The 10871-nt window shown below is 37.7% G+C and overlaps 1 protein-coding gene and 1 pseudogene across 1 annotated transcript in view; both read left to right on the top strand.

The window, feature by feature from the left end:
- The window catches only part of LOC142423373 (complement factor H-related protein 5-like), a 108179-nt gene extending 98225 nt beyond the window's left edge, over positions 1-9954 (top strand). Inside the window, 4 exon segments of the mRNA XM_075528646.1 lie at positions 4472-4662; positions 5667-5838; positions 7387-7569; positions 9758-9954. Coding sequence (XP_075384761.1) covers positions 4472-4662; positions 5667-5838; positions 7387-7569; positions 9758-9954 — 743 coding nt within the window.
- LOC142429537 (ribonuclease P protein subunit p40 pseudogene) lies at positions 165-766 on the top strand (annotated as a pseudogene).
- Positions 9955-10871: the final 917 nt, after the last annotated feature.

Raw genomic sequence — 10871 nt, forward strand, 5'->3', positions numbered from 1 at the left:
GTATATGGATAGGTAGCAGACCACACATCATATACTTCAGCTCCCATTTGCTCATCCTTTGACACCCTTGAGGGAGCTCCATTATAATCAGAGAGAGCTGATAAGATTCCATTCCAGGGTGCATCAAGCTTCTTAATGCCCATGTACCCAGAAACAGGCACAGCATGGCCACCCTGCGCAGGGTACAGGAGTGTTGTGGGACTGGCTGGTTTGTGAAAAACCCAACTTCCCCCAGGACAAATCAGGCCATCAGCAACTCTTGCAGATACATTATCACAATTGCCGGGTTTCATTTCTGACTCAGAAAGGTGGGATACCATCAAAAGAGCTGAAAAGCCTGGCTTTGAAAACCATCTTTTTACTTTGTGCAGAATGTACTTCTTCATAAATGAGTGTCATAGGAATCCACGAACGACAAGGTGCTGCCATACACTAACAATACAAGCATTGATGAAGACAAAACTAACAGAGGAGGAATTCATTGTATCACTAGATTAAGATGAAACTGGACTTCAAGGTCATCCATCTCAATATTCTGGCAGAAAAACTGTACAATTCACTGATTTGATGAATTTATCCTTTAACTTGGATTCTAAGAGCTGTAAAAGAATGTTTTTCCTTCAAGGGAAAAAATGAAAATTGATTTTCTTTTGGCTTGGCACCCAATACAGGTGCAGATGAATGAACAATTATGTCATCCTTTTCCAATCACCAAATTCAGGAGCACCAGCCAAAAGTAGGCCTTTAGTCCATTAACACTCAGTGAGATTATTGATATATACATATTTGTAACTGTCATTTTGTGGATTTGTGTGTCCTGTGTTTGTGTGTGTGTTTTGTTTAGTTTCTTGATTCCTCCTGTGTTATTTCCTTGCTCTCTGTGTGTTGCTCTCTGTGTGTTGGTTTTTGGAGGCTCGGAGTCCTGTATGCTTGTAATTTAATTTAATTTTCTGGAGAGAATAGACCTCTGGTGATTCCAGTCAGAGGGTATCGAATGTGTTTTTGGGATAGTGGGGCTGGCCAAGTCATGGTGGGGGAATGGGTCTTTATCTATCAACCATATAGGTGGCCTTGGATGGCATAATAAAATAATGACCTTCTCAGAGGACAGGTGGTTTTTGGCTGGAGCTCCTGGGTCTGTGTGATTGAGTTGGTGTATTTTTTATTTACGCTGCTCTTTTGGATAATGGCAGTGTCCAGGTGGGGATGGAGGGACTGGGTCTGTACCTGCCACCTCCTTAGGTAGGCTAGGGTCAGAGGAATAAAACTTACTCAAAGGGCAGGTTGCTGTTGCGATTTCTATCGGTATTGTGCTAATATTTTGTTAATGTACCAGGGGTGTGTTGAGTGTTACCCAGAGAAATTTAAAAGAGAAAAGAAAGAAGCCTTCTAATAGTCCTGGTTTGTTGTTGTTGTTTTAGATTTGTTGGTCTTTTGGGGTGTCTTAAGATGGGGGCTGTTCCTAGCTATACCTCAGGAAAGGAGGGTTAGTGTTGCTGAGTGGCATGGACATGCCCTGAGGTTGTGTCTCCTGTGTATGCCCATTCCAGGCTGTCCAGTCGACTTATCCGCCCTGGGCTCATTCCATGGACCGATGTCTCTGCAGCTCCACTGCTTCTGAACTCAGTTGGCTGAGTGCCACAGAAGACAACCTTAGCCGCAGATACTGCTGCTCTTTAGTTATCATAAATTACAATTTACTTATCTTTATGCTGATAATCCTGGGGTCTTGAAGTGGAGGGTAACTCTCGCAATGGCTCCCTCATGTTGCTATCATCAGAGTCCCTCCAGTGTGTGCTCCTTGCTTGCCATCCTGTATTTCCCTCCAAAAAATAGGCCCATGCATCCGGACAGACCCGCAGTGGCATGTTCCAGGAGTAGCCCGAGGTGGCATGCAGGGCCCAGGACCTCTTGGACTGGCTGGGAACTCTCTTTAATCTTGTTGACCTGAATACTGAATGTAAACATGTCATAACAACTTATTGCTGTCCTCAGCCAAGTACAGTGGTGGCAAAAGATTATTTATGTATATTCACTGGTTTCCTACTTCCACGGAAAAATTGGGCCTTTACTGGAAAATCTAAGTCACTATTTTGATGGACCAAAGTTAGCTTCTTGGGGGGTTTCCTTGTGTGTTTAAGACTTGGCTGATGGCTCTGTTTCTTGGAGAGAACATGAACATGATTTTTGAAAAAGAGAACATTTGTACAACTTTGTAATTTTTTAAAATAATTTTATTGGGGCTCATACAACTTTTATCACAATCCATCCATCCATTGTGTCAAGTACATTTGTTGCCATCACCATTTTAAAGACATTTTCTTTCTATTTGAACCCTTGGTATCAGCTTCTCACTTTCCCCCTTCCTTACCCCATCCTCCCTCCCTCAAGGATCCTTAATAATTTATAAATTACTATAGTTTTTTACGTCTTACACTGACCAATGGCTCCCTTTACCCACTTTTCTGTTGCCCACGCCCCTCCTGGGAGGGGTTATATGTAGATCCTTGTCATCAGTGCCCTTTCTTCCCCCACCTTCGCCTCACTTCCCTGGTATGACTACTCTCAATGTTGGTCCTGAGGGGTTTATCTTTCTTGGGTTCCCTGTGTCTCCAGCTCGTATCTGTACCCAATGCACATGCTCTGGCCTAGCCATATTTGTAAGGTAGAATTGGGGTCATGATAGTGGTGGGGAGGAAGCATTAAAGAACTAGAGGAAAGTTGCAAGTTTCATCGGTGCTACAGTGTCCACTGATTGGCTCATCTCCTCCCCAGGATTCGTTTATAAGGGGATGTTCAACTGTGGTCGGCTTTGAGTCTTCACTCCACATTCCCTCTCATTCATAATGAAATGATTTTTTGTTCTGGGTCTTTGATGCCTGACACCTGATCCTATGGACACCTCGTGATCTCATAGGCTGGTGTGCTTTTTCCATGTGGGTTTGGTTGCTTCTCAGCTAGATGCCCTCTGGTTTATCTTCAAGCTTTTAAGACCCCCCAGATGCTATATCTTTCGATAGACAGCCACCATCAACTCTCTTCACCACATTTGCTTATGCACCCATTTTGTCTTCAGCGATTATGTCAGGAAGGTGAGCACCACGGAATCATGGAATGCCAATTTAATAGAACAAAGTCTTCTTGCATTGAGGGAGTACTTGATTCATGGCCCAATGTCCGTCTGCTACCTTAATACTAAACCTATAAATATATGTATATAGATATATTTCTCCATCATCATATATAAATATATTTACATATGTACATGCCTGTATTTAGACCTCTGTAAATGCCCTTTGCCTCCTAGTTCTTTCCTCTATTTCCTTTTACTTTTCTTTTGCCCCACTATCATGCTCAGTCTTTATTTGGGTTTCAGTAATTCCTCTCCATTACATTGCCCTTAATCAAGCCCTGCCAAGCCTCCTACACCCTCCTCACCATTAATTTAAATGACTTATTGTTCCCTTTTTTCTGGATTTGTTAACACCACTTCCTTCACCCTGCCCCCCTCTCTCCCATGTCCACTCAGAACCAGAGGTCTCATTGTTTGCTCCCCCTGGATTTTTTATCCTGCCTTCAGGTGGTTGTTGGTGTTAATGATGCCTAGCTACCATAAAAAAAATAATTGTAATAGAAAATTTTCCATTTGTTTAATAGGTTCTTGAAGCCCCCTTGTTTTTCATGAGCGAATGAGATAGATGCAGCACAGAAAGCTCTCTACAGGCGTAAGAGACTTGTGAGAAGTGTAGGCTCGGAAGCTCTGTAATACTATTAGCGAGTTCTTTCTTTGAACTTACTCAGACTTGTTGAGTCGGGTCTTTGATATACTCTGGCAATGTGGGAATACTTTTGCCTCACAACCATCATATTTGTCTTTCCTTACATGGAGTCAACAACCTACAACAACAACTAATAGTATATTAATATTGTTTATTGTTAGGTGTCATGGAATCAGTTTCATCTCATAGTTTCAACTCGTACAACAGAACGAAACAGAAGGTACAGCCCAAACCGGTACCTTCTTCACACGATTTTTGTTGAGCCTATTGTTGCAGCCAGTGTGTCAGTCCAACTTATTGAAGGCCTTTCTCTTTGTGTTGCCCCTCCACTTGCTAAGTGTGATGTACTCATTGTATGATGAACTGCAGGGACTCTCTCTTATCAACCTATGCAGAGTACATCAAAGTCTCGCCATCCTTGCTCTAAGGAGCGTTCTGGCTATCCTTCTTCCAAGAAGGATGTTTGTTCTTTTGGCAGCCCATGGTACTTCCAATATTCTTCGCCACCAACTCTTAGGCATCAATTCTTCTTTGGTCTCCCTTATTCTATGACCAAGTTTCACGTGCATTTGAGGCAACGAATTGCCCTGGCTTGAATCAGGCAAACAGGAACAATTTAATTATACTGTTAGTTTATTGAGAGATTTAGTTTTTAATATGCTTCTCAATTTGGAATGTTTTCATTTTTATAGAAACAAACAAACTTAAAAAGTGCAAGAGACCACGTGCCAATATTTCAGTACGAATGAGGGTCTTAATTCTGGATGAATACGATCATAACACCACAATCATATACAGATGTCTCCTTTCCCGGAAACAACACAAAACAACCTGTATAAACGGGATATGGGATCCTGAACCGCTCTGCACAAGTAAGGCTTAGGCTTACTATTTTGCAGATCTTGTTGTTTCTTTACCAGGGAGAGTCTTTGGAAATTCATATGATTTTTAAAAAATTATTATTGTGATACATAATTTTAAGTTAAACAAATGACACTATTTTCAAACCATAATAAGTATAACTAACTTTTCACAACCCTGGTTTTCTCATTAAGATGATGCAGTAAAACTATTTTTACTCTCTTATAGTGCCCCCAAACCTTAAAAAAGTTTTGTGATTTTTTTTCTAAGATTGCAAAAAGGAAGCAAAAGCTCAGTTTCAATGACATTAGGAAACTAATCAAATCCAAATTACATACTGAGGCATACCTGGCAGATACTGTCAATTCTGGACCAAAAGGTGACCAAATATTTTTGTCAGAGAGTCCACACAGCATGAAATAGTGAAGGAAGTGCCAGTAGATCATAGTCCTGCTCTGGAAACACAGGCAGAAAGAGAAAACTCTGTATACAGTCAAGATGATGCTTTGACATCCAAATTGACCATTTCAAATGCCAGCCTAAGAAGAAGCCAAACAACCACGAGGCAGTGCATGCTTTATCCAAGAAAGGCCTTCTAATTGGATCCATAACCAGCCATAGATATCTATGGTGGAAAAAACCGTAAAATATAAAACTCACTGAGAATTAGGGTTAGGCTATTAGGAGCACCTTCGGCTGGTGCTATCATAATTATTTTATCCTTTTTTCCTTTGTTCAATACAGCTCATTCCTATTTTAGCATGTTCTCAATTCAACCCTATTTGAATCAACCTTTTGTGTCCTATGAATTGGCTAGAACACAAATGAAAAGTGTTTGTATGTAAACCAGGCAAGAGTACTGACAGAAATAATGAAGCGCAAGTGATGCAATGAGCACCCAGAATATTTTAAATATCACAGCGTCAAATATGGATTGTTATTAGATGTCTCATTACATTGAACAATAACTCTATTCTCCCTTAAGTTTCATTAATCCAGTAATGCTAATATTTTATAGGAATAGAGAAATCCTGCCCGCCACCACCTCAGATACCCAATGCTCAGAATATGACAACCACCGTGAATTATCAAGATGGCGAAGAAGTAGCTGTTCTCTGCAAAGAAAACTATCTACTTCAAGGCTCTCCAGAACTTGTGTGCAAACATGGACAGTGGAAGTTGTTGCCACAGTGTGTTGGTCAGTAGTTTATTCCTAAATAATGTCGCCTTTTAAAAGAGTAATAATTCTATTTTCCTTATCTAAGAAACAAAGATTTTACAACCTATCTATTATATTATCTGAAAGAAAGAAATTGTTCTCTGGGTACCCAAATCTGTCACTTTTCCCCTTCCACTGTTTGTCTGAGAGATAGCTCTAACAGATTAGAGAAGAAACAAGTTTGAGATCCTTAGAGATCCCCATATTTATTAAATGTATTTATCAGCTATTTAAGTTGCGATGAACAATGGACAGTTGGGGAATGGTTGGTACTAAGACATAAATTTCAGAGTTGCTAGACAATTTCAGTAAGTGGTGAGTACATTATTGAATGAGCTCAAGGGGTAATATGAGAGGAGAAAATAAAACCAGAGATGACAGGAAGAATAAAGGTTGCTCAGATATATATATATATATATATATATATATATATATATATATATATATATAGAGAGAGAGAGAGAGAGAGAGAGAGAGAGATATCCCCCATATCCTATATCTGTATCAATTTTAGCTACTGCCTTATTTCTCAGATATACCTATATATCTCTCTATATTTATATAAGTACAAATATATAAAATACGGTGCTTGTCGGTATATGCTATACATATACTATTAAACATACATACACTATATGCATATGAAGCTTTTCCTCTGCCCACCTAGATTTTAACTCTTGTCTTAATTTTCAGATGTATATCTAAATTTTTAGATTATATATATTTATTAATACATATACATTATTATATTTTAACCCGATATGGATAGAGGAAAGTTTTATATTATCAAGCTGTAAAATTTGCATCATGTTTATAAAAATGGTTTAATAGAGTGAGAAATCAGTGATACAGAAGAAAGGAGCTAATTCATGGAGCAGAGTCCCTGAGTGGATTAGAGAGAATATGGTACCCAGCAAAAGGGGTCAGGCTGAGAAATAGCAGGTACAGGAACTTCATGGATCAAGTGTAGAAGAAGTGACTTGGTTCAATTATTTATCTGTTTATTCCATATCACTGCTTGCTATATGATTTGGGATCAGAAAAATAAACTCTATGCAGAACAGAAATGTATCTATAACTCATTTTTAGAAAAACATATGCTAACAGATACATGCTATCTGTGTAAAGAACAGTTGTCCTAGAAAATGGAAATGGAGAGATGGTTATTTTTATTTTCTTTTTTAATAAAAATTTTCTAGTAAGACCAAAAGTTTATGCATCTCTCCATCATGCTATAAATAAAAACTCTACTTAATACCCAAATGTCTAATATTTGATGTGTACTTTAAGGGAAAAGTAGGAATATATATATATATATATATATATATATATATATATATATATATATATATATATACAGACAGAGACAGAGACTAATAGGTATTCTTTGGTGAGTCATTTAAGTTCTCAGAAACAATATAAAATATTACAGATAAGTGATAATATGATGTCCAATTTATATTATTTCATTTTAAAACTATATATTGATTTATTTTATTTCTTAACAAAGGAAATGCTATTTTTCAGAGTTTACAGGGCAATGTGGGCCACCTCCAGTTGTTGCCAATGGCGATCTCACCTCATTTCCATTAACAGTATACCCACCTGGATCAAAAGTCAGATACCTTTGCCAGTCCTTCTATGAACTGTGGGGCTCCCAAGACATAACATGTAGAAATGGCCAGTGGTCAGAACCACCAAGATGCATAGGTGAGTTCCTAAAATTTACCTCAAGTGTCACACTTGGTTTTTTTTTTTTAATTTTTTTTTCACACTTGGTTTTAATGATGTATACTCATAGGTTAATTTTACAGAAAAGTTTCTACCTAAATTTCATTCAAGTGGAAAATTTTCTACCTGTTGCAAATATATAAAGAAAAATGTTTGAAAATCTGCATTAAACAAAGTCAAACATATCTTTTAAGAAATAGAAATTATTTTATATGACATCTGAAATATGCTAAAATACATTATAAAATGACAAAATATATTTATAAGTATTGAACTATAAGCCTGTATATTTAACCATTAAATAGCTTCATAATATAAAATAGCTTCATGATTAAGGAACTTCATGATATAGGAAAGTTAGCTTTTACTATGATATAAGGGCCAACTTGTAAAACTGAAAACCTTCCCTGGTAGTATGCTAAGCTGACTGCTGTACATATGGCTTTTGGCATACATGTTGCCAGGATGTCTATCCAGGAAGGAAAATAAGGTAGAAGAGTACTATAGTTTATTGTGCCAGTCTGGCCGATAAACACAAGTAGGATTAACTGACAGCCAGAGGGATAAATGGCTCGGTGAGCCTCACCTTGGTTGTTCTGTACCTCAGTTTAAAAGGGTACACTACCTGTGGGATGCCTAGCCTGTGGACTGTGTCGCTGTAAGTTGAGGTCCCTTTAAGCCCACACGATTGGAATGTTCATCTCTGGAGCTGGGGACTGACAGCTGATGACAGTTGGGGATCTGCTTTGCTGTTTGCTGCTGGGTATATATAGCCCAGCTCTCTCTACAGAAGGGGACTGACACCTGGCAGCTCTCAAAACTTGAAGGACTGCTAGTGTCTCACTGCTTTATAATTTAACTGTTAATTGCTTGTATTATCTATCTGTATATTATTTAACGGTTTATTTCTTGAATTATATATCTATCTCTATAAATATATTTATATATAATTACTAGCAATCTGGTCTGTCTCTCTAGAGAACCCTGTCCAAAACAAAGAGCTAACAAGTATCTTTTAAAATCTCTACCATTCTGTCTTTCATTCTATCTTCCTGCTCCACCCAATGACACTAACATGCATATTCAAGTTGCCCCAAATGGTGTGAAAGTATAACCAGGTGCATTCAAGTTGACTCTGATAGTGACTTCATGTGCATCACGGTAGAATTATGCTCCATAGAATTCTCAGGGGCTGATTTTCTGGAAGGAGATCACCAGGTCTTTCTTCTGACTTGCCTCTGGAGGGATTTAAACATTGACACATTAATTGGCAAAAGCAAATGTTATATATATATATATAATATTTATTATATATAATATATGTATACAAAGACTTCAAAATGTAGCCACTCTCATACACTTTGCTGAATTATTAGATATTAAAGACATATATCCTCTAGCCTATTTTATTTCTAGAAATTTAATCTATACACCTTCTCTTGCAAATATAGAAAGATATATGTACAATGATATTCATTGCTTCATTTTTTAATAGTAAGAAAATGAAACAATAAAAACGTATGTCAAAAATCTAATGGGCTAGGTATTAATACAAATTTTTAAAATCTTATGGGGTAGGTATTCATGCAAATAATGTGTTCACAGACATAGAAACTGAGGCACAAAGAGGTTGAGTATTTTTCTAAAGTCACACAGTGAGTATCTGATGGAACTGGAATGCAGATAAAGGAAATTTGATGCCAAATTCCATGAATCATTAAATAATTTCGTGATATAGATCATGGTGTTTACACTCCTCTTTGTACAAGAATGTAGGAGAGAATGAATGATAATAACTTCACCCTTTCACAGTGTGCAAGATATTAAGTAAAAGAAGATTCTGATCTGGGTAAAGCAATAAAGAGCAGACTCTGAAGTCAATCTGGAAGGATCCATATTTTTGTTCCAAATATTCATTAAACTGTGTGGCATTGGGAAAATCATTCAATTGTCTGTGTCTCCACGGGCTCATGAGTAGCCAAGGAAAACAATGCATGATGTATATAATATACCAAACGTGTGGAGCAACATCTGGAAAACCTCAATAACTATTAGCTATTCCTATTATCTCATAATTTCATTAATTCTAAGATAATTCTAAGTATAATATCACTGTTCTGTAAAAGATAAAGATAATTGTTAGTAATTTTATCATTTTTTCTTTCAGATCCATGCGTGGTATCTGAAGAAAGTATGAAGAAAAATAACATCCAGCTAAGATGGAGTGTAAACAAAAAAATTTATTCAAAAACAGGAGATGTTGTTGAATTTAAATGCATGGAGCCATATAAAATGAAAACACCAGAGCAATCATTCCGAGCAACCTGTCAGGAAGGGAAAATTGAATATCCCAGATGTGAATAAGCTAAGCAGATTCCCTAAAAATATTATTTGAAAGTAATGATGCACGCATCCTAAAAGGTATCCAATTTCATAACCATTGTCTTTATTCCTGCATGTTAACTCATGTTATATTTAGAAATATGAATTTTCAAAAGTTTAAAAACTGATGAGAGAGAGCAATGTGGCATTTATTAGAGGAGCTTCATTATTAGGAAAAGCTATTATGTCCCTGACATTGGGTAGATTTTATCTCAAGGCACAAAATCTCCACACACACAAAAAGCTCAAACTAAACTCATTCACAAATCCATGGTGGTTTCAACCTGCTGACCTTTTGGTTAACAGTGCTACTTACAGCCACTATGCCAACCAGGTCTCTGGGATATCCCTGGACCCCAGGGATACACAGCAGGGGAGGATGAGGAAAAAAGAAAGAAAACCCAAACGCACTGCCATTGAGTTGAGGCTTGTTCAGAGTCACCCTATAGGACAGGGGAGGACTGCCCTGTGAGTTTCGGAGCCTGCAACTCTTGATGGCTGCAGCCAGCCTCATCTTCCGCCATGGAGCTCCACTGTGCTGCAAGGACGGCAATGAAGACAAGAAGAAAGTGTTCTGAGGATGATACGGTGATTTCACAAATCGTCTTAATGTAACTCGATAATTAAATTGTATTAGAAGTGAAGAATATTCCAATAAAAATATAATTTTTAAAAAATGCAAACAAATTCATCATCATCAAGTTTATTTTGACTCATAGTGATGGCAGTACATGTGGGTTTGGGATACTGTAAATCGTTATGGGAGCAGACAGCCTCATCTTTCTCCCATGGAGTATCTGGTGAGTTTGAACTGCCAACTTTCAGTTAGCAGCCACATGCTCATCCCACAGCACAACCAGGGCTCATAGCAGACATTAATAAATGCTTATGTTTTCTCA

The sequence above is a fragment of the Tenrec ecaudatus genome, chromosome 1 (assembly GCF_050624435.1).
Source record: "Tenrec ecaudatus isolate mTenEca1 chromosome 1, mTenEca1.hap1, whole genome shotgun sequence".
NCBI classification, from domain to species: Eukaryota; Metazoa; Chordata; class Mammalia; order Afrosoricida; family Tenrecidae; genus Tenrec; species Tenrec ecaudatus.